General features: G+C 42.1%; 1 protein-coding gene across 1 annotated transcript; it reads left to right on the top strand.

Annotated features, from left to right (window-relative positions):
- The first annotated feature begins 7496 nt into the window (after positions 1 to 7496).
- Positions 7497 to 24106, top strand: RAB18 (RAB18, member RAS oncogene family). The gene is made up of 7 exons (XM_035129539.2): positions 7497 to 7654; positions 11122 to 11177; positions 16792 to 16853; positions 18569 to 18641; positions 20540 to 20658; positions 20740 to 20806; positions 21976 to 24106. The coding sequence occupies exons 1-7, from the start codon at positions 7587 to 7589 to the stop codon at positions 22146 to 22148; spliced, it is 618 nt and encodes a 205-aa protein (XP_034985430.1). The 5' UTR covers positions 7497 to 7586; the 3' UTR covers positions 22149 to 24106.
- Positions 24107 to 25247: the final 1141 nt, after the last annotated feature.

Raw genomic sequence — 25247 nt, forward strand, 5'->3', positions numbered from 1 at the left:
GCTGTGCTGTGGTCTGGTCTGGTCTCACAATGGGTCTGGGGTGGAAGCAAAAGGAAAAGAATTATTGACAAAAATTTAAAAACCATCTAGAAAGGCAGTCTTATGGCTAGACCAATTCAATATGTAGGAAACAATTTATGAACCTATAATGTTCCCATCTTCAGCAGAAAGTGAACTCTGGCTGTCCGGACAAATCTCTTATTTCACCCACACAAACAGACCTCTTGCTGTGCTGAAAGGCAATGCACTAAGCAGAAGGCCAGTAGACTTGCAAAAAAATAAAAAAAGTAAACGGGGAAATTATTTAAGCAGAGAGTACCTTGTTTACAAAGGGCAAGTCCCAGGGTTTGAGTTAGGAGTAAAATCCATAACCCAGAGTACACTTCAGCATTGAAGTGAGTTTTTCATTCAGAAGCCTGAAGCCTAGACCAATAGCTTTAGGAGCTGTTTATTAAAAACCATATATCTGCAGTACAAGGTCTCTATTAAAATTGAGATACTAGTTTTGGGATCCGAATGTAACAGCTGGAGACTAACATTTGGGCTTTTAGATTGAACTAAGACAGTCCTAGCTACATTACAATAGTTTACGTTGGCTAGATAGACCAGGGTCCCCAAACTAAGGCCCGGGGGCCGGATGCGGCCCAAACGCCTTCTAAATCTGGCCCGCGGACGGTCCAGGAATCAGCATGTTTTTACATGAGTAGAATGTGTCCTTTTATTTCAAATGCATCTCTGGGTTATTTGTGGGGCCTGCCTGGCGTTTTTACTTGAGTAGAATGTGTCCTTTTATTTCAAATGCATCTCTGGATTATTTGTGGGGCATAGGAATTCATTCATTTTTTTTTCAAAGTCTGAGGGACAGTGGACTGGCCCCCTGCTGAAAAAGTTTGCTGACCCCTATAGATTCATTTTGACCTACTTTCTCCAAATGGCTAACAGTTTTCTCACACACTGACCTCTCCCGAGTTATGGTGGCTTTGGTGAGAATTCTCAAACCCTCTTTTAATTCATCCATGGTTGATATTGCTTGTTGCCTTCTCCAGATGTAATCTGTTCATTGGCCTGCCCCTCTTCTTCTCTCCCAAACTTTTCCTCTGAAAACCACTCATCTCCTGCCAACTTACTGGTGTCTCAATTTTGCACCTACCCCTGGTTGAAACTTCAGGAGGAGCATGTAATAGAATTGTACCTATTATTCTCAAAAACCTGGTCACTGGGAAAGTTATCAGGGTCATCCATCAGACAGGGTGTTTGTTGGCAAGAAAAACGGTAAAGTTAGCATTTTAACAGGATTAAAACCAAAGCTCCTTATGCTCTTTTCTTCTGTATTGAATTAAAGTAATGTCATTTGGGTTAGAAGCTGATTTCGGTGTTTGATGTCAACAAACAAAACGACTGTGTGTAGTTTATCTGTTTCCTTTAGTTTGTTAAAAGATGGCATTTACTTCAGCCACAATCTTAACATGGTGCGCAATGTACCTGCAATGTTTAAACATTAATGTTGTAGTGTACAAAGATTTTATTACACACCCACATCTTTGGGAGGATCAGATACTTGGATTGGCTATAGGACAGAAAGTTAAGGGAAGGGGAAACTGTGCATGTCTACTTGTTGTGGGGCCTAAAAGTTATAAATTTCATCCTTCATGTTTTCAGGAATAGAATATGGGTTGGTGATAATAACTCCATTCCGTGCTGCATGCTGTTTAAAGTTGTAGTCATTCATTTATTTATTTTTAAATCACATTCAAATGTTTTATAAGCTTATGAAATCAACCTAAGGGCTGGATCGCATTTTTGCAGCACTGGGGAGTCATTAAGCCTCTGAAGTGAGGCAAATGTGCAAATTGGTAACATGTGGCTCTTCCTCATATTCACACTTGTAAAATTCAAAAGTCCATTTGGAGAAAATGTGCATCATGGGTTTTGTTAACGAGTCAGATCAGTTTGTTATCATTCCAAAACATAGTGTGTGACATTGAGGCTAATTCCATTGAAATCAACGAGACTTAACACCCATGCCACCTGTAGGTGTTTAACAGTATATATTTAAATGCACTGCCTATTTTTCCTACAGAAGTATTTAGCTGCTCTGCATACTTTGCAAACCTGAAACATGGTCATATGTAAGAAGCAGAAGGAAGAACAATGGGTCATTGTAAAGAAAATGAAAGTTTTGGTCATCGCAGCATCAGACGTGTTCTTTTGCTGCTCTAAACGCAGCATTGCTGGTCGTCTTGTTTCTTTTACTCCAATGGCATCTGGACATCTGGAAATAGTACGACTTGTGGCAAGCATTAATAAAAATTCAAAAATGCCATTAAAGTAGCAGTGTGCCAGCAAAAAAATTAAGGAAAATTAGCTGAAACTAATCAAAAACACATAAACCTGAAATAGTAGATTGCCAATGGAAAATTCTGGGAACACACTTATTATGATAGACTAGGAATATGTATTTACACATTTGTGAATTTTAGTCAAGCTGTATTATATTACCTAGAAATATATATATAAGGAGAACATTTGGATGAGAAAGGAGAGATGATTGTTAAAAGGTTAGAGGAGGCAGGAAATGATTCATAATGCAGCACTGTGGAACCCAGAATCACTCCCATCGGCAAATGAAGTGCAGATTATAATGAAGGGATGATTTAAACGTAAAATGTCCCTGGAAAACAACTGCTAATGCTACAGACATTGGATAGCTCTAGAAACCCCGTGAAATCCAATGAAACCTAACTGCTAAGAGCTGAGATTGTGCAGTTCACTGTTTTGTAAGACAATGTAGGTGGGTGGCTTGAATGGCAGAAGTTTAACATTTGCAGAAACCACTCCCACCTTGAAATATAACTAAACATCACATTCAGTGCTCCAAGTGTTGTGGGGCTGGGGGGGAAATGCAGGAGTCCCTTAATGAAACCCACAAGCTACACCTCCTGACTCTCCCCAATTTGAACCAAATCATGAGTTGCTTTGTAAAACTCTTGCAGAACACGGAAGAATATTCAGTGTGAAATCTCACACCCCGGCCCCCCCGGTAACTCTGTTCTAGTCACCAGATGCTACAAACATTAGACAAGTAAGATAGATTGAAATGCTGAAATCAAAGAACCAAAGGGAAGCAGAATTGGCTGTGGATGCAGGAAATCCAGTGGGATGTCTGCAGGAATCACCAAGCAGTGCAGGAATCTACAATTCTGTAATGCTCTTGCTTTCAAGGACTACTTAATAACCCTGTTCAAGTGCCTGTCCCAGAAGACATTTTTTTCCCTTTGCAAGTAGTTCAGGCTTAATATCATTATGGGAAGATGGGGAAAGGCTCTTTGCTGAAGTAGTTTAACCAGTCCCCATCCCATTTGGTGCCAGATTTCCCCCCCACCTCTTTTTTCTTGGAGCAGGACCTGAGACAGCTGAGAGCTTAAGATACTCATGCCCTACCTAGACATTACAGGCATTGTGTAGCTGCTGATGATTCTTGTCTGCCACATATTTCTTTCCTGTAGTGTCTAGCAAGAAATCCACCATTCTATTCAGCATTTCCTCACTCCTTGCAAATGGGAGGCAAGAATTAGGCAGGTGTCGCCAAAATTTTTTAGGCCTGTCAATACATTTGGTTTTTTGAGCAAGTGCTACCCTCTGGCTACTTCATTTCCATCTTCTCAGATCTGCCATCCCATCAGAGACACAGAAAGGGAAGACACCCAATACATACTTTGCTTTTCAAAGCCACCTGGGTAAAAGTTGGATCCAGTAGAATGAATCTGAGCATTGAAATGCAGAGATGAAAGGATAAATGGGAAAGAGGGCCACTCTTCCAACTTCCTTCTTCCACTCTTTGTTCTTTCCAGAAGAGAAGATAACCACTCTCACCATCTCATGTCATGACAAAGACATGGGGAAAGGACTCCAAGGTCTTATGAGAACTAGAGGGAGACCTCGAGAGCATCATCTAATCCACAGGTGCCATACTGGCAACCACTGAATTAAGAGTGGAGAAATACCATGTGTTATGACATCATGTCATTCAGCTCCTTTATTAGGCACCAGCAGGGAAATGCATGGGGTGGCATGGGTCAATGGTAGACAAGGTAGCATCTGAAGGGGGATTCAGCTGTTGAAGAATTAGTGGGATAGGCTGAATACTGATGTGCCTGCTAATATTGTTTCTTTTGATAGTCTCTGTTTTGTTTTTAAGTGATTTGTTATGTGGTATGGAGCAGGGGCTACTATATATCACATTATCACAGAGTTCTCTGGATTAATAGCCCTACGTTTTAGCATAGGTTTGGAATGTATACTTTGTAAGTGCATCCATGTCTGAATTTTACCTCCAGTTTGTAGATGTTCAGTGAAATGAGTTTGACAATCAATTAAGCTAAAAAATTTGGTTATCTTAAAAAGACTTCAATACATGGTGCAGTTTACTGTACTATTTATATTTCGGCTATTGTGTTTACATCTTAAAATGTGCCGCAATTTGAGAAAGGTGGTCAAGAATTTTTAACAAATGAATAAATTAGCCTTCATTTGCATTTGATGCCATTGGTGCTACTTCCCATGATCCAATTTACTATTATGGCATTAAAATTGTTATGAAATTTATAACTACAGCATTTACCTTGAGTCATGCATGCTTTGCTATTGGTGCAAGTTTAAGCAAGGCATGTGCCATCATTGTTTAATATAATTATTCTTGCTGTGCTTATGCCATGTGGCTGTTGTTAATTAACCTTTCTTGAGGGGAACAAGGCTGAACTTCATACTGGGAGAAGACAGGCTTGAGGAAGTGTTATGAGTCAACACATGTAGAAGATCACAGAGGAGGCCACTGTGTTTTTCCTACTGATCCATAGAAGGTTTCCAAGTAAGATGGGTATATTTCCCTAAGACGATTCATTCTGTGGTCAAAAGCTACAGTTACATGAAATGAATTATCCTTCTCTCCTTTCTCACCCTTGTTCAACTTTTGGCATATATACCAGATGTCGTTCATTAGATCTGCCAACAAACGAACAACTGAAAACCTCAGATTTTCAACACATGTCGCAGTGAGAGAGTGCAGAGATGAAAGGCTGTTAAGTAACCCAGAGACTCTAGCATGAATACGACAGAGCCATTTATATTCCTGGTATATATGGGGCAAGCCCATTTGCATGGACTTGGTTTTCAGATGCAGACTGGGCACTAAACATGTAGGGAAGTTGGGGTATTTCAACACATGATTTCACTACGTTAATACCCTCAGTTCCCTACATGATTAAATCTCATTTGAACAATTTTGGAGGCAGAATATAATGTATTTGCTAAACTGGTGGTGTTTCTCCTTTTTTAAAAACCTAGTGTCACGGTGAACCTAGTGGTAACCCTAGGGAAGGTGAAAATACATTTTTCCGTGTAAGGAAACATTTTTTTAATCTGTTGCCACAGAACTCTCCTGGACACTGGCCTCTTAAAATGCAAACACAATGTCACAATTGTTCATCCATTTATCTAATAAATGTATATTATGTCTCCAAAATTGTTCAGGGTGGCTTAAAACAAATAAACTCAATAACAAGTATAAAGGAGATACTAAAATTTATTTAAATAATATTATTGTTACATTGAAGAATTCTGGTTTCTAGCTTACATTGTGTTAGATGTTGCTACAAAACATGTTAAACGTGATTTTCTTCCTTTACTACATCAACAGGAAGATGATGTCGTTCATTTGGCCAGACACTGCCCACTTTGAAGAACTGACATTCCACATAGATAATGCCAACAGGAAATGGCATTACATAATGCACGGTCTTTTAAAATTTTGGTACATTTTGCTACAGAATCAGCCCCACAGATCCCCCCCAAAAAACCATAGCTTCTTCCATCCATATTCACAGGAATATTCTATTTTGATTATCATGGATTATCACTTGAAAAAAACAACCCAGAGACAAAGTTTGAATGCAACCGCTCCTGTAAGACATATATTCTACTTTAATAATTTAAAGTCAAAAACTGCATTGTGAGATCAGGCCTACAGGGTCCAACACTAAAATGGTGGCATTCTTGTCAGAATGATGGCTTCCTGTCAGCAAGGTTGCTTAATTAACACAGACAATCAGAGAGAAAAGTCTTGTTAATACACAGGCCAGGTGATCTGGGAAGCCAAGAGGTCCCCCAGTTATGCTTGTATGAGTGTTTGGCCCCCCCACTTTGAGCAACTTATTGGACAGAGCAATTGCTGTCCTTTCATTGCATGCCTGCTTGCCCTGGACATGCATTTGCTGCCCTTAGAACATGGGTAGGCAAACTAAGGCCCAGGGGCCAGATCCGGCCCAATCACCTTCTAAATCCAGCCTGCAGACGGTCCGGGGATCAGCGTGTTTTTACATGAGTAGAATGTGTGCTTTTATTTAAAATACATCTCTGGGTTATTTGTGGGGCATAGGAATTCGTTTCCCCCCCCCAATATAGTCCGGCCCCTCACAAGGTCTGAGGGACAGTGGACCGGCCCCCTGCTGAAAAGATTTGTTGACCCCTGCCTTAGAATCTGACCTTTTCCTTGTCTCTGGCCTCTTCGATTGCTGTCTATGGAAATATACACAGGCATCTGAATGTCAGTTCTCTGTGTCCCCTTCAACTAGCAACCAGTCACACTCTGCTGCCTTGACACCAGACTGCTCTGACTGCCCTGTTTTGGAGTCCCAAACACTCATCACAACACAAAAGCTTCAATTACTGTAGTTATTTCCCTTAATGCAGGAGTGATTAATCTGCGACACTTAAGATGCCGCTGGACTATAATTCCCAGAATCGCCCACAATTGGCCAAGGCTGATGGGAGTTGCCAGTCCAACAACATCCCAAGAGCCACAGAATCTCCCGCCCTGCCTTTAAGGCCACCAGGACAATTTAGGTGCCAAATGATTGCAAAATGTGTGCCCATCTACTCTGAGCATTCGAAAATGGGGAAGTGAACCCCAGAAGACGGGCAAGGCCAACCTAAGAAAATGCATTTTAAAAATAAGCATTTCTGAATAACTGATGTCAGTCATATACTTGTATGCTGTTACTGCCTCGGTGGCCCCGTGACTCATCATGACAACAAGCAGCACAGCCTCTTAAATGCGTTTTAAGCGGACCTGGCGCTTTGCAAGCCGTTTCGCCTCTAGGTGCTGCCAGGGAAGAAAGGCTCTCTCTGAAACTCTGGGGAGCCTCTGCCAAGTCAGCCTCGGCGCCATGCAGCTTCCTTCCCGTGCTCCCAGCGAGTTCTCCTAGGGGCGCCTCCTTCCACCTGCCGCTGCGCTTTGAAGGCTTCTTCCTTAGCTCATCACACCGGCGAGGAAACAGCCCTGGCGTTGCGCCTGCGCCCCAGGAGCTGACCGGCTCGCGCGGCGCACCATCACCTCCGGAGGGGCGGAGCGAAGAGCTGGAATGCGGAAGGCCCCCTCCGCGCGCAAGCGCACAAAGGCAGCGCCTCGGGAAGGCGGATAAGGGCGAGTTTGAGGGGGTGGGGTGGGCGCATGCGCAGAAGACGTGGCAGTCTGCGTAGCAGCGACTGAGGAGCTGGGTCGGTCGGGCCAGAGGCCTCCGGTTGTCGGGATGGACGAGGATATTTTGACCACGCTGAAGATCCTCATCATCGGAGAGAGCGGCGTCGGCAAGTCTAGGTGAGGTTCCTGCCAGCCAGCCGGCCGGGCCTCGGCTGCGGCCTCTCCTTTCCTCCCCAGCCCCACCCCGAGTAGGCCTTGCCTGGCAGCAGCCCCCCTCAGGACCGAAAGCGCTTCCGCCCCCTTGTCACCGGGGAGGGGCAGGGGGCCAAGACCCCCCTCCCACTGCAACTGCCCCCCCTGCTTATTAGGGGCTGTTGCCTATGGACTTGGGTGGGGTTTACTCCCAAGGAAGCCTTGGCCGGATTCAGGCCTTAACTCCTGAGGAAGAGGGAGGGGTGGGTGCCGGGGCTCAAGCTGGACTGGACGCCACGCCCCCTGACTTGGGACATTCGTCCCTGGGGCCAAAGCTCTCCCTCTGGCTCGTTGTCTCCGCGGATCAGGGCGTCGCCTTCTGCATATGCACAGAGGCTCAGTTTCATCCACACGCCGGCCTGTTGCTTGATTATTGGATACTTTTGGTTCTGGAAACATCATCCCGGGGCTCAACCCCTTACCTCGCAGCCATTGCATCTAGTTCTCTGGGACCACGCAAAGGTTTCTTCGCCCCTTCTCTTGCAACGTCTCTGGGGAGAGTAGGGCACTGTCAGGCTTGCTAGGCCAGGAGCCAACGCGTAGGATCACACGCCGAAGTAAGAGATGGTAACCTGGGCTTATATTGGAGAAATCAGGATTCAAATGGTCTTTCCCCTCTCCTTAAAATGTTTATAGCCCTACCCGGTGCTGTTTGGCCTTGGTGTGAAATGTAGCTCGTTTATTGAACAATAACTCAAAATGGCACAAAACGATAAGTAGATGCTACTCTTAAAATAAACAAACTGCAGTGTTAGGCAACAAATGCCTGAGGGAATAATAACTAGGACTTGACCTGGTTCTGGAATCTGTTTAGAGTTGGTGCCAGGCAGGCCTCTCGGAAGGTGAAAGGGCGTTTTACCATGGAGTATTGGGCCCTTCCCATGTTTCCACATAATGCACAGCAACTGAAATTGGGACAGCAGATCTTCCTTTGTGGAGAACAGACTAAAGTGTGTCAAGCAGGCTCTCCTCGTGATTCCCACTTTTAGAGAGATACTCCCAAGTACCTAGATATGAAGTCGTTTAAGGATCTGCATTCCCTCCCTAGTGGTGTTTGCTGTCATAAATGAATAAATATTCTAGCCCCCTGTTCTAAAGGGCCTTCTTTGTTTATCTGTGTCTTGCTGAGCTTCTGTTCATATCTGGGCTCCTTCTCATTTCTCAATCACAATAACCTTTGCCTTGTCTGCAGTGTCTCTCTCACAGTTACTAGCTAGATTCCACATGATCCCTTTCTTACTATTGCTGGGTTGTGAAGTACAGCCCATTGTGCTGTGTCTGTGTCATAAATTGATCATCAATTTATTCATCATGTGAACTCGTACGCTATTTGGACATCCTTTAGGATACAAAGGAAAGTATACAGAAGAAGCAGCCTATATTGAAAGACTAATTCATGACCTTAAAACCACTTCCATAACTTTATTTCACATATATATTGTATGTATAAATGCCAGGCAGACACCCATCAGTGTGGAGTTTGACTCTATGGCAGCACCATCAATAATGCTTCATGTTATTTGAAGAAAGTGTTCTTGTATATGTTACAGCAGTATATTTAGTAACCAAGTCTGCTATTTTGAATTTACAAAATTGAAGAGGCTAACAAATTTGTGGAGGATGTGTGTATAAAGTGCAGAGTCAGTGCCCCACCCCCTTGTACATGACTCTCTTAAGATGTTGCAAGGACTCAGTGCTGGCAGCCAGGACTTTAGATTTCTTCTGGATTAGGTCATCTCCAAGTATGTGACCTTAGAAAGCTTCACATTATTACAGCAGGCTGCTTACCTGTAATCCGCTGTAAGGAGAGTTATCAACTTGTTTTTTGGTTCCAAACTAACAATTAAGCCTTTGGAATTCTTGCACTTTGGAAAGTACTGTAGTTTGATTCTGTGTTAGCTATACAGTTGAGATGCTTTCTCAGACCTTTGGTTTCCAGTAGGACTGCAGATGAAGGACTGGCAGGGGAGGAGGAGAGGGAAGAGTGGTACATTTTAATGCACACAGTCCAGTGTCATATATATGCTCTTGAGTGAACTGTTCTTGGTGAGAGAACTAAGATACTCTAGTTATTTAGAAAGAGTGATACCTTCCAGAGACCTGAATTCTGCTACTGTTGGACCCTGGTCATTTTCCATCAGCAGTGTAAAAGAGTTTCATGTTTAAGTAGACTTTCAGTTGGTGGGATAGGCTTTAGCAGGCTTGTAGGTATAACCTTGTCACCAGTGTTCAAAACTCCTATTGTTCTAGGTGCATCTTGTGACAGGGAATTTCATTGGTTCAAGCAGTTTTTGAGCTCTGGGTGCAGTACTGCGCCAAAGATTTCAGGTTAAAACTGTAAAGTGGAAGGAAAGGAGGAGGACCCTTTTCTGCCTCCCCACTTCCGGATACTTTCTAAAGACTGAAGAAGAGACCCTCTTAAGAATATTAGGGGGGTGGGCAGGGGAAGGACTAGACCATGTGAAAAATGAACATATTTAAACTGCACTTCATTCATTTTCAGCTTTGTATTCTTGTTATTAAAAAGTGTGCCTAGATATTCTGTTGTTGCACCCATAACATAGGTTTAAGGTGCCATTTAGTGCCTAGCTTTCATTGTTTCTAACACTGCTTGTCACTTATTTAGCATATTTTGTGTGCTGTGCTGTGTGTGTAAACACATACAATATAGTAATCCTTACAGCAGAACCATGATCACATGGTGAACTTTTGGTCCTCCAACCACCATGACTAGGGATGCTGGGAGTTGCAGTTCAACAACATCTTGAAAGCCAGAGCTTCCCTAGCTCTAGAAGAGTTATTTGTCATTCAGTTTTCAAACAGAGCATTTCTTTGCAGCTAATGTCTAACCACTCAGTATTACACAGCACATTCACAAGTCCAATGGGTATCTCCTGATGCTGCTATCTCAACATTTTAACATTCATCTGCTGCTGTGCAGTATTGGCAGTGTAGAATTTGGCAAATTTCCTTAAAGATAGCTCAACAACTTTGGCACAAAAAGCGCTTAACAACTTTTTGGAATATGGCAACCCTAACATACCCTAGGTGTGAGTTCAAGAAGTCTAGAATGGAACTCTCTGGCACTGTCTTGGCCAGTCTTTCTCAATAGAGCTGCAAGTTTGCTTGCACAAGGATTAATTAATGTTGAAAGAGGATAAGCTCATTTTCTGAAGGAGGGAGAGTTGACTGTCCTAAAAAAAATGAAATCTGGTAGGGGAGAGGGCGAATCTTCTGTTACAATCATGTTACTTGGCAACGCAAATCTGAGATCTGTTACAAATGTATCTGATTGGATAGTTATATCTCTGAAATATAATTATTGCTATGCTCATTTTCTCCTTCTCTCTTTCTCCTTCTCTCTTCTTCAAATGCCCTTCTCCTTTGTGCAGCCTTCTGTTACGGTTTACCGATGATACATTTGATCCAGAGCTTGCAGCAACAATTGGTAAGTTTGTGATGCCGTTGTTATTTAGATCAAATTTAGACTATTTGATCTAAATGCTGTAAAAAGTGGAGACACTGCAATGGAGAAAGTTGATCACTAATAAGGAAAAGACGCAGCACTGGCACAAAAATTAGGTGAGATTTGCTGTAAGAAATTTGCTTAAATTGGAAGTTTAGACACCTCTCACCCCCACCATGTCCCCATTGTAAAAGGGAAACATAAGGAAGCTGACAGTGTAGTTTACTCACCTTTTTGTCAGCATTGCAGCTATATCTGAATTTGTTGACAGGTTAGATTCTGACAAGTCAGATTCTGCATATGCAGAACAAAAAAGCTGCTAGTAATTCGAAAACTGCAAGGTTCAAATATATTGATATCAAATAATATAAATTGGCTGAACCTGTAAAACACTTCATAGTTAAGTCTGATTTTGACATAGGCCCTGTGTAAGTGAGTGATGGTAGGAATTTGAAGTATGGCAAGTGGACACACTACTTGGTTTGGAAGCCCACAAATAGTAAAAGCACATGCTTTGCTATCTGCAACTTGTCCTAAAAACTTTTCAGGAGGAGTTGAACTTCTTAATCCTTCTCCTTGTCAAAATTGATACTGTCCTTCAACCATTTAGCATTTTAAAGTGGGTATTTCTACAGAAATAATGTAATGGTCTCTGTTTTTTGTGTTCATGTATTCTGCATATGTTGCTAAGGCTATACAAAGATCATGGCTATATTTAGCATTTTGGTTTGTTTGGGAGAAGATGTTAATAGCTTTGAATTGTGAGGCCTGCATAGTTCAGCAGTGATGAGGTCAGATAGATCAAAGGATAAAGCATGGAACTATAGTATTTAAAGTTTACAAGGCGGGGCTGTTGGAGAGGATTCTGTAAGGAAGAAATATGACGCTTGTGGAATTTGTCATGATCAGCAGGAGTTGCCACAGCTGCCACATAAGATTTTGGTGAGAAATAGCAGATTCAAATTTAATGAAAATCACATGTAAACAAGTAGAGAGCTTACATTTGTCTACAGGGGACTCTTTTTACTCCAAAAGTGAAGCTCTTTGTGAAAAAGAGCTTTTGAGTACATGAATTTGGTTGCAGAGCAGGCACAAACCTTCCTCATTCATTCTGGATGTTTGTCTTGACTACAAGACAATATAACCATATAACACTGGTCCTAAAGGATCTACTTTGATTCTTAGAGCACAATTCAAAGTGTTGGTGAGATCCACTGAGATCCAGCCCCGAGGGCCTTCTGGCAGTTCTCTCATTGTGAGAAGTGAGGTTACAGGGAACCAGGCAGAGGGCCTTCTCAGTAGTGGCACTTGCCCTGTAGAGCACCCTCCCATCAGGTGTCAAGAAGATAGATACCGTAACTATACAACTTTTAGAAGACAGCTGAAGGCAGCCCTGTACAGGGAAGTTTTTAGTGTTTGTGGTTTTATTTTTTTTATCTATTGGAAGCCTTCCAGAGTGGCTGGGGCAAACCAGTCAGATGGGCAGAGTACAGAGAATAAAATTATTACCACCACCACCACCATTATCATTATTAGATGCTGCTGAAGCTGATTGTCCCTTCCTTGAGTTGTGTGTTGACATTATGGGACCTCGTTCATTTCTATCTCAAAACAAATAGCAAAATGAGCAGAGGTATATTCATCGTTCTTTTGCTGCCTCTGTTTTGTGAATGACTTCTGCTAGCCAAGCAATGCAGAGATGGGTAGTTTATTATTTGTTGTTTAGTCGTTTAGTCGTGTCCGACTCTTCGTGACCCCATGGACCATAGCACGCCAGGCACTCCTGTCTTGCACTGCCTCCCGCAGTTTGGTCAAACTCATGTTCGTAGCTTCGAGAACACTGTCCAACCATCTTGTCCTCTGTCGTCCCCTTCTCCTTGTGCCCTCCATCTTTCCCAGCATCAAGGTCTTTTCCAAGGATTCTTCTCTTCTCATGAGGTGGCCAAAGTATTGGAGCCTCAGCTTCACGATCTGTCCTTCCAGGGAGCACTCAGGGCTGATTTCCTTAAGAATGGATAGGTTTGATCTTCTAGCAGTCCATGGGACTTGCAAGAGTCTCCTCCAGCACCATAATTCAAAAGCATCAATTCTTCGGCGATCAGCCTTCTTTATGGTCCAGCTCTCACTTCCATATATCACTACTGGGAAAACCATAGCTTTAACTATACGGACCTTTGTCGGCAAGGTGATGTCTCTGCTTTTTAAGATGCTGTCTAGGTTTGTCATTGCTTTTCTCCCAAGAAGCAGGCGTCTTTTAATTTCGTGACTGCTGTCACCATCTGCAGTGATCAAGGAGCCCAAGAAAGTAAAATCTCTCACTGCCTCCATTTCTTCCCCTTCTATTTGCCAGGAGGTGATGGGACCAGTGGCCATGATCTTGGTTTTTTTGATGTTGAGCTTCAGACCATATTTTGCGCTCTCCTCTTTCACCCTCATTAAAAGGTTCTTTAATTCCTCCTCACTTTCTGCCATCAAGGTTGTGTCATCTGCATATCTGAGGTTATTGATATTTCTTCCGGCAATCTTAATTCCGGCTTGGGATTCATCTAGTCCAGCCTTTCGCATGATGAATTCTGCATATAAGTTAAATAAGCAGGGAGACAATATACAACCTTGTCGTACTCCTTTCCCAATTTTGAACCAATCAGTTGTTCCATATCCAGTTCTAACTGTAGCTTCTTGTCCCACATAGAGATTTCTCAGGAGACAGATGAGGTGATCAGGCACTCCCATTTCTTTAAGAACTTGCCATAGTTTGCTGTGGTCGACACAGTCAAAGGCTTTTGCATAGTCAATGAAGCAGAAGTAGACGTTTTTCTGGAACTCTCTAGCTTTCTCCATAATCCAGCGCATGTTTGCTATTTGGTCTCTGGTTCCTCTGCCCTTTCGAAATCCAGCTTGCACTTCTGGGAGTTCTCGATCCACATACTGCCTAAGCCTGCCTTGTAGAATTTTAAGCATAACCTTGCTAGCGTGTGAAATGAGCGCAATTGTGCGGTAGTTGGAGCATTCTTTGGCACTGCCCTTCTTTGGAATTGGGATGTAGACTGATCTTCTCCAATCCTCTGGCCATTGCTGAGTTTTCCAAACTTGCTGGCATATTGGGTGTAGCACCTTAACAGCATCATCTTTTAAGATTTTAAATAGTTCAGCTGGAATATCATCACTTCCACTGGCCTTGTTATTAGCAGTGCTTTCTAAGGCCCATTTGACTTCACTCTCCAAGATGTCTGGCTCAAGGTCAGCAACCACACTACCTGGGGTGTACGAGACCTCCATATCTTTCTGGTATAATTCCTCTGTGTATTCTTGCCACCTCTTCTTGATGTCTTCTGCTTCTGTTAGGTCCTTACCACTTTTGTCCTTGATTATGGTAATCTTTGTACGAAATGCTCCTTTCATATCTCCAATTTTCTTGAACAGATCTCTGGTTTTCCCCATTCTATTGTTTTCCTCTATTTCTTTGCATTGCTCATTTAAGAAGACCCTCTTGTCTCTCCTTGCTGTTTTTTGGAAATCTGCATTCAGTTTCCTGTATCTTTCCCTATCTCCCTTGCATTTTGCTTGCCTCCTCTCCTCCGCTATTTGTAAGGCCTCGTTGGATAGCCATTTTGCTTTCTTGCATTTCCTTTTCCTTGGGATGGTTTTCGTTGCTGCCTCCTGTATAATGTTACGAGCCTCCATCCATAGTTCTTCAGGCACTCTGTCCACCAAATCTAAATCCTTAAACCTGTTCCTCACTTCCACTGTGTATTCATAAGGGATTTGATCCAGATTGTATCTTACTGGCCCAGTGGTTTTTCCTACTTTCTTCAGTTTAAGCTGGAATTTTGCTATAAGAAGCTGATGATCTGAGTTACAGTCAGCTCCAGGTCTTGTTTTTGCTGACTGTATAGAGCTTCTCCATCTTTGGCTGCAGAGAATATAATCAATCTGATTTCGATGCTGCCCATTTGGTGATATCCATGTGTAGAGTCTTCTCTTGTGTTGTTGGAAGAGAGTGTTTGTGATGACCAGCTTGTTCTCTTGACAGAACTCTATTAGCCTTTGCCCTGCTTCATTTTGAACTCCCAGGCCAAACTTGCCAGTTGTTCCTTTTATCTCTTGATTCCCTACTTTAGCATTCCAATCCCCTGTAATGAGAAGAACATCCTTCTTTGGTGTCATTTCTAGAAGGTGTTGTAGGTCTTCATAGAATTGGTCAATTTCACTTTCTTCAGCACCGGTAGTTGGTGCATAAACTTGGATTACTGTGATGTTAAAAGGTCTGCCTTGGATTCGTATCGAGATCATTCTGTCATTTTTGAGATTGCATCCCATTACAGCTTTTGCCACTCTTTTGTTGACTATGAGGGCCACTCCATTTCTACTACGGGATTCTTGCCCACAGTAGTAGATATGATAGTCACCCGAACTGAATTCGCCCATTCCCTTCCATTTTAGTTCACTGATGCCCAGGATGTCGATATTTATTCTTGTCATCTCATTTTTGACCACATCCAGCTTACCTCCACTCATGGTTCTTACATTCCAGGTTCCTATGCAATATTTTTCTTTACAGCATCGGACTTTCCTTTCGCTTCCAGGCATATCCGCAACTGAGCGTCCTTTCGGCTTTGGCCCAGCCGCTTCATCAGCTCTGAATCTACTTGTACTTGTCCTCCGCTCTTCCTCAGTAGCATGTTGGACGCCTTCCGACCTGAGGGGCTCATCTTCCAGCGTCATAACTTTTATATGCCTGTTGTCTTTGTCCATGGAGTTTTCTTGGCAGGGATACTGGAGTGGCTTGCCAGTTCCTTCTCCAGGTGGATCACGTTTAGTCAAAACTCTCCACTATGACCTGTCCATCTTGGGTGGCCCTGCATGGCATAGCTCATAGCTTCTCTGAGTTATTCAAGCCCCTTCGCCACGACAAGGCATTGATCCATGAAGGGGAGTTTATTATAGAAGTCACCATACATGACTATAATGTATGTATGGTGAGTTTATTATAGAAGTCACCATACATACATTTTCTGGGCAGCTAATTACAGCATTTGTTACACAAAGGTTACTTCGGTATTGGAACCAGTTTTATATGATGTAGGGTTCATGAAAATGTACGCCTGCTTTCTTGACTCTGTTGCATGTGGCAAATTATACGTGAGATTCAGTTTTCCTATGAAATTGATGTTTACTTAGAAGTTATGACCTTGTGTAAAATGGGCCGCTTGGTTCTCTGCAGTAGTTTGCCTTCAACATTAAATGTTTTTTGTGTTGGTTTGCTTTTGAGCTACATTTAATAGCAAAACTTACAGCTAATTAAAACTTGCTTCTTTTTTCACCTACATCTTGTCACATGTTGCAGTCTTGCAGTTCATCTGAAAGTCATAAACACACAGAATATTTGTCTATCTCCAAATTATTGTGCTAGAATATTAGATGCAGATAGAATAATTATTCAAAAAGAGCCAAAATTAGAATGATTCCTATCATCCCTGAATATTAGCTATCCTGGCTGGGGCTGATGAGAGTTGTAGCCCACAATACCTGGCATGTTTTCTGTTTTAACTTCTGTCCTTTTCTGGGGAGAGCATTAAGTATTCTTCTCTTGTAGGTGTTGACTTCAAAGTGAAAACAATATCTGTCGATGGAAACAAGGCTAAACTAGCAATCTGGGTAAGTCGTAATAACGCATGTGAACCTTGCATTATTGAATGATGTATGTATGGATTGATTGATTTTAATCATATGTTGCTTTTCCACAATGGGCTGTTGCCAAAGTGGCTCATAGCAAAACAATATTGATACCTGAAGACTCTTTCCAGTGTTATCAAAGCCAGTCCTGGGAAGCAACAGTGTACTTTTTGTACTGGGCAACTGGTTACTAGGCTACAGTTCAATAAAACATTGCTGTGGTGAAAGTGAACCTGCATACAGTATTGAAAACTTCTGCAGGGTTCAGGTACTTCAGCAAGTAAGTTCCCACAGGATAGGGCTGTGCGATTTAGTGATACATAGTACAAAATAGGTTTAAAGTGCACATTGTAGTAACGGTTTCATAATATTTGACATGGCAAATCACAATGTGTCCATGTGCTATGTAAAAAATTGTGAAGCTGGTCATCCATGAAGCTGGTCATCACTTCTCTCATGATTCCTGCTACCCCTGTTGCTCTGTGCTATAAAATAAGAGTTGTAACAATATGTTAAAGGTAAGTGAAAATGTATCTGTTTTAGAAGCCTAAGTAATAGCAGTTGCCAAGACAATTGCCCCATCACCTCCAAATAGTTACATCCTTATTTCAGATATCGTGATATATCGGGATATCACAATGTTTAGCTGGTGATATATCACAATGTCGAAAACAGACATCAATTAGCCCTGCCATGGGGGGAACTAGCTCACGTGCCCAAATCAAGCAGCTTTGAACTCCTCATCAATCAGCTCATTCATGGGAAGTTCAAACCTACTTACCAGCTGCAGGACCAAGGTACATCTCAACCCAACTCAAATTATAAGAAATGTATACGATATGAAATAAAATAACAGTATATAATCAACATTTATTAATCAGTTATTTATTAATCATTATTTCAATCATTGTGACTCTTAGAAGTAAAATAAGGAAGTTAAAAGTAGTGAAACAATACCTTTCTTATCTTCCCTAATGAGATGATTGGGCTTTTGAATATTGGGCTGTAAGTTTGTGGATTTGAGCCTTAAGTCACAGCATTGTTTGACATTCAGCCTGTTTATTTGTTCAGAAGAGCACAAACATGGCTGAACCCAGCTTTAGCCATGCATGATGTTGGAAATACCAGCAACAGAGGTTCCTTATTGGCAAGGGAAGTGCACAGTGTACATGCTCCTGCCCTTTGTTCCTGAGGCTCATAGTTCCTATTAAAAATTTTTTGCACTATGCCTCATGAAATTCTTTTCCACCCCAGGCTATTTTTTACCTCCTTTCAACCCTTTCATCTTTATTTGCCCTCTGCACAGTTCTGCTGCCCTCAGGAGGATCAGTATTGACCACCTTGGGAAACCCTGCTATAGAAGAAGAAATGGCAAGATAAGGCCTATAGCACATGGAAGGAGGAACTTTGTGCACATTTGTTTGTAATGGGCAAATAGAATTGTATGTCTATTGCCATAGGCTCTAACATAGTAAAGACCTGCTGTACTCTGCACATGATAACCTTTGTAGAATCCAGGAAGTGTATCCTGTTAAGCTTTGCCATGAAAAGGTTTGCAGTCTTGAAGATGCAAATCAGAAAGTTCTTTCTAGGTGAAAATACAAAATATTAGGATGCATGCTGCCTGTTGTGGGAGTTGCAGGAAAAATGTGTTTAACTATGTCAAATAGGTTCTCAAAATTGTCTGAATTTTTTAGGACACTGCAGGTCAGGAACGGTTCAGAACGTTAACACCCAGCTATTACAGAGGAGCACAGGGTGTTATATTAGGTAAGCATGCAGCTGGTTACTGCTTATCTGTTCATTTTCTGGTATAGGGCATGATACTGAAATTCTTGGCCTTACTGTAATTTTACCATTACACAGCCAAATGGGTGGCAAGTTAGAAATAAGAACTGTGGGAATTGCTGGAGGGTGGAGTTCTATAGGTAGCTCTTGCTGTTTCTCTTCCTTCCCCGTCTGCAGGCTTTATTTTACTGGGTGAAGAAGCTGCAGGTGTTTTTACTCCCAGATTGAGTGCAGGATGATGTTTTTCCCCGGCCACTGTGCTCCAGTTCCCTTCCCCAGCTGCTTTTCTCCCAAGGGACAAGATGCAGGTTCTTGAATTGCTCCCTGTGTGTGGAAGGAATTTTGATCAGGCACATGACTGACAGGCTAAGGGTTACACATCCTCTAACTGCTATCTGCTCAATCTGATGACACAGGCATCTCCTTCACTTAATAAAAGAGGGGAGAAAGGGAAGCTACAGTGCATTTCTGGCCAGAGTTAGCTCTTAAATGGAAAATGAAGAAACATGCCTCCAGGTAATCCTTGAGGTGCTTGCTTGAGATCAGTCTCCAACTTGCTGTACTAGTACATTTTAATAGGTTCCTCCATCTTTACTTCATTATCTACCCCAGGGGTGAGCAGACTTCAAGCATTGTGTTTTAATAATACCCTGAGATCCACCAGCTGGAGCCAGATTCAAAAGAGGACATGTCTATAATTAAACAATTCTGAGCCCATGAAGTTGTGTTGAGTACCAGAACTGAATGGAGCTTGCAGCCCATCCACACAAAATCCACTCCCCTCGTCCCTAGTCTACCAAAAGTTCATGAACTTACAGCTACTGAAACCTTTTGTAAACAATATTGCAATTGTGTTGGTGTTTCAATGAGGAATAATGCAGCTAGGTTCTCAGTGAGAACTACCTGGATTGGAGGCTGTAGCCATCCAGTCAGACTACTTTGTCTAAATACATTACCTGGGCTGAGTCCCTTATAAGAGATTAAGCAGATGTCTAGTTGTCAGCAGCTACTTAGCTTTGATCAGTCAACAGCTGGCAATTCAGAGGAGTCCGAACCTTGCAAAATGGACTTCTGGTTCTGTTGTTTATTGTTATTAATAAAAATATGTATATACAACAAATTCATATAAAATGCCAAGGTGGTGTACAACAACATATACAATAAAATACTATAAGACAATAGAAAATAATAATTAAGACTGGGTAGAATAATAAAAAGTTTGAATAACTGCATAGGCCTGTTGGCATAAAAAGGTCTTCAAGTGACAGCTGAAAGTCAGTAGCAAGGATTACAGTGGCTGATTGAGAAGAGGACTCAGAAGTAATAATAAGGGAAGAGTCACAGTTCAGTAAGTCATTTACTGGTATCGTGGCTCTGTCTAGTTTCTAAACTTTGTTGTCATAACTAAATTCAAGGCTGGCCATCTGATTAGGCAAGCCCCTTCCCTCAGGTGGCATGGGATAGGTGGAGGATTCATCCCACCAGCACATCAGGCATTCTCCAGAGCCCTTTCTCGGTGCTATGGTGCAGGGCCGGCTCTAGGGGTAGTCTGGGTGGCGCGGGGTGTCAGGGCGCCGGCCCGGTAGGGGAGCGCCGTGCGGCGGAGCCGTGCAGAAATCGTACTGCGCGCTGCGCCCGCCCACCAGCCACGGCAAGAAACGGAGCGGGGCAAGAAACTGAGCGATTGCCGCACCACGGTGCCCGGACGCCCGACGTGCTTGAGATGGCCCTGCTATGGTGGGGTGGGTAGGTGAGTGAGTCTTGCAGTGCTGCAACTAATTTGGCAAGAGAAAGGGTTATAAATTTGAAGGTGAAATGTTTGTTCCGTTCTTAACCTTGAAATACATGCATCACTGACTGCTATTAATTCTTGATTTCAGTTTATGATGTCACAAGAAGAGACACTTTTGCTAAACTAGACAACTGGCTAACTGAATTAGAAACATACTGCACAAGAAATGATATAGTTAAAATGTTAGTAGGAAACAAAATTGATAAGGTGAGTAGCCCTGAAATACATTTTTGCCCTGTGATTCATAAGCTTATTTTTATAAGTGTCTGACAGTTCTGCTTGTTGTAGGAAAACAGAGAAGTTGACAGAAATGAGGGTCTCAAGTTTGCCCGAAAACATTCCATGTTGTTCATAGGTAAGACCTTGAAAAGGAATGCAAAGTGTGGTGGAATGTTCTGTTTAGCTGCAGTTGTTGTACGACAAGATATAATGGCTGGGGTTATAGTGGTGCATGTTTTGGAGGATAAAGCCATATTTTACAACAGCAGGATTAATGTAAGCTAAGTAAAGCTGTGGAACTAAATTTGCAAAGTACAGGTTACTTCTGGGTTCGGTGATTCATGCATGCGCAGACGCGTCGAATGACTTCATGCGCATGTGCAGAAGCGCTGAATCACGCGGCGAGCATGCACAGATTCGGCGCTTCAGGTTGCATACTGCTCTGGATGCGAACGGGGCTCCGGAACGGATCTTGTTCGCATCCAGAGGTACCACTGTATATGCCACTGCATTGTTACTTTATGTTGGCCATGAAATATGACAGCTATACAGCTGTTGTCACATTGGTTCTTATTTGGATGTGATGAGTACCATCCACCAGGCTCTGTTGCTGTCCTCCCCACCCCCCAATGGATTGCGCAGAGGAATCTCTTGTGGGTCCCATTAATGGGCAAAGGTGGTGAAACGGTCTCAGTTGCCTTGATTGAAATACTGTTACATTACCTTCTAGCTTGATTTCAAGAGTCTTCCATTTCATGCACAGCCCTTTTTTGCTAAGAGAGGTAAAGATAAATCTGCTTCTCTCTCTGCATCCCTCTTCCCTGAGGATGCAGTTTCAAAGAGGAAGGTGGCAGGTGCTGCCAGTAGCTCCTGTGGGGGTTTCAGTGTGCTTTTCAGCAGAACAGGTATTGCTGCTGTTGCCTCCTCCAGGTACTGACATCCTCCTTTCTTCTGACATGACTTCAGTGAGCCATCTGTCTCTCCCTGAGAAGGCCTGAGACCATGTTGGTTCACTTGCAGCTTGACACAGTGTGTTCGTGTGTACCATTTGATGAAACACAAATCTCTGGGATGAGAGACACAAAGAATATTCTCTACTTGCTGTGATGCAAAAGCCTTTTCCAAACTATTAGTTTCACTAAGCTAAGTCTTCAAGAATTTTGCACCTACATTGGTGTGCAAATGACAGAGCCATGGTGCTGTCTGCTTAATGGTGCACCCATGGAAGAGGAAGTTGGGACAACATACAGTGACACATGTATAACATTTCATCTCTTCTTCTCTCCCCCCCCCCCCCCCCGGCAGAGGCAAGTGCAAAAACATGTGATGGTGTACAGTGTGCCTTTGAGGAGCTTGTTGAGAAAATCATACAGACTCCAGGACTGTGGGAAAGTGAGAGCCAAAACAGAGGTGTAAAGTTGTCAAACAATGAAGAGGGCCATCGAGGCGGCTGCGGTGGCTACTGTTCTGTGTTATAAACTCCGGAAGACTTGTTCTTTGGTGTATTTAAATGGATAGTGGTGTCCTCTGTACATAAACTTACATCTGCTATTTTAGGGACCTTGCGGTTTGCACATATTTGTGTATCATGGCAGTGAACATTTTTCTAGGAAAATGTGCTCTGCAGCTTTTCCAGTTGAGAACTGTTATGGTTAGCATGCCTAATTTGAAACTTATAGGTTCTTTTTATATGTGGCATAAGAACTTGTTGCAGGAACAAAGACACTCAAATTTCATAATTATCATGGAATTACTTTGGGGAAATATTTCAAACACATGTTGGCTTCATTCTGTTTAAACTCGGGTCTTTAACTCAACTATGGCACTATTTGAGGCACACAAATCTCAAATGGTACAAGTCGATACATGTAAAATTTGCACAATTTTATTGGCAAAGGCCTTTTCTTACCAGTTTAACAGCATGGATATACAATCCCTTTTTAGCTTAAAGCAACACTTTTTCTAGCTTGTGACTAATCCCAGTTAAAATCTGTGATCTTGAAAGAGGTGCAAATTATGTTTGGCGGGGGTTGGGTGAGAAGAGGAGATTTTAAATTTTTTTCACTTCAGTGAATACTATGATTGTCTAATTGGATTTTTTTTAAATCCTGAATGTGTGTGTGGACTCTTGCACCATGGCGTTCATGATGTAGTGTGCTGTGGACCTGCAGGAGAATTTTTTTCTTTAGGTTACAGGCTTAATGGAGTCTCATTGTGAATCACTTTGCCAAGCTTTGAATGCTTGTTTCTAAATGTTAGCAATGTAACTTAATTTCAGTAACCCAAAATTGTTGTTCATATGTAATTTGAATGGTGTGAACCAGATGACTGCTCAACTTGTGGCTGTTGGTTCTGAAGCTTAAATAATGTTTAAAAGCTCTAGTCTTCTGGGTGTGTATGTGTAAGGCATGTGCTATTTCATTGGAATTTGCTGTAACAAACAGCCAGTAAATTGCTCGTTTCAGAGAACTTGTATAGACTAATAATTTTTTTTCACAGTATTCACTTTTTTGTAACACCTTCCTCATGTACAGGTGAATTTTGTAAGACACAATTGGAAGATCTATTGGACTGTTGATCCTGTAATAGACAATACTAATGACTTAAAATACTGTGGGGTACTGATATATTTCGCAGTATGAGCTACTGTGCAATTTCCTGTAAATATATACAGTAAACTGAAATACCTTTATAATGTTGCTTTTTTGTAAACTTAAGAGCTGCACACCACCTGGTCTTTCACCAAGTATATGAGCTGTTGTCACTTTAAATACATTTTACTTAAACCTTTAATTTCCACTTTTTACACTTGTTGGGAAACTATCAAAGTTTTGAAGTTCTATAAGCCAAACATGATAAGTAAAGGTTCACACTCCTTAGGCTAAATGAACAGTTTTCAGATGTATGCCACCATTTTAATTTATGGCACATTTGCTGAACTGCTTATTGCCCAGTGTAAAGATGGCAAAATGCCCCTTGAATAGATGGGAGGGAATCAAATATTATTGCAGAGAGGTGTGTTCCTAACTACATAATAAAGATTGTGAAGCATCTGCCATCTTTTTATCATAGGATATGTGCTTAAGTTTTGTGCGGTGTCCTGTTCTCCATATTCCTGTTCTTCAATAACCAAAGTAACCTTTGCATTTCACTTGGGATGGAGGCTGAACTGATTAACTGAACTGGTGGTTGTATTTGCAAAGATAAGAGGCACATCTTCTTTGGAAGCCATCTTCTTTCGGCACATCTTCTTTGGAAGCCATGCTGTAACATGAAACTTGCAAGCACCCAAAAGTGCCTCATTTTGAATTCTAGCTTTTCCCAAAGTCCATCTTAAAATTTATCTTATGCAGTCATGAATGGCTTGACCAATATGAGCATACCACTTTATTTCGACATTTTCCTTGGCTTAATAAAGGCATTGCCCTAATGTGGACTTAGAATTCTTCTTTGATAATCTCTAGCCACGTTCTTTCTGTTTGGGTAAAACTTTTTTTGATCCCCACGTTTTACTAAGGCAATGCGGAGCAGAAACAAGATGCCAATAGTTGACTTTTCCATATCAAAGCAAGTGCTAGGCAAGTAATAGTTGTTGTTGTTTAGTCGTGTCCAACTCTTCGTGACCCCATGGACCAGAGCACGCCAGGCACTTCTGTCTTCCACTGCCTCCCACAGTTTGGTCAGACTCATGTTCGTAGCTTCAAGAACACTGTCCAACCATCTCGTCCTCTGTTGTAATAGTTGGTCACAGATTTTCAGCTTGTTTCACACAGCTTATCCCTTTGTGGATATGTTTTGGTATTGCACTTACTGCAATGGCTTTTATAGTTGATGAAACTGGATCAAGTAGCAGCTGTATAAGTTGTTTACTTTTGACACTTACCCAATTATCTCATTCCTCATAAGGCTTAGTTTTCAGACTCTTGAACATATTGTCACCTCTCACACATTCCAGCCTTTCAATATCTTTCTCAATTGTGCCCAGAACTAGACACAGTACTTCAGGTGTTGCTAAGGCAGAATAGAGTGGTACTATTACTTCCCCTGATAGGGGCACTGTACTTCTGTTGATGCAGCCTAAAATAGCATTTATTTTTTGCTGCAGCACCACGCTGTTGACTCATGTTAAGCATGTGGTCTACTGAGACCCCTCAGTATTTTTCACATGTACTACTGGTAAGCCAGGTGTTCCCCATTTGCGCAGCTGGTTCTTCCTGTCTTAAGTGCGGAACCTTACTTTTGTCCCTATTGAAATTCATGTTAGTTTGGGCCTAGTACTCCAATCTGTTAAGGTCATCTTGAAGTTCGATTCTGTCCTGTGGCATTAGCTATCGCTCCCAGTTTGGTGTTATTTGCAAATCACATGGGTATTGCCTCAACTCCTCCATCCAAGTAATTTATAAAGACATTGAACTACAACAGCCCCAGGACAGAACCCTCTTCACTTGCCCCCTTTTCTCCAGGATGATGAGGAACCATTAGTCAGTCAACCAGCTACAAATCCACCTAACAGTTACCTCATCCAGCCCACATTTTACCAGCTTCTCTGCAATAATACCATAGGGGGGACTTTGTCA

This window comes from Zootoca vivipara, chromosome 12, assembly GCF_963506605.1.
Source record: "Zootoca vivipara chromosome 12, rZooViv1.1, whole genome shotgun sequence".
Lineage (NCBI taxonomy): Eukaryota > Metazoa > Chordata > Lepidosauria > Squamata > Lacertidae > Zootoca > Zootoca vivipara.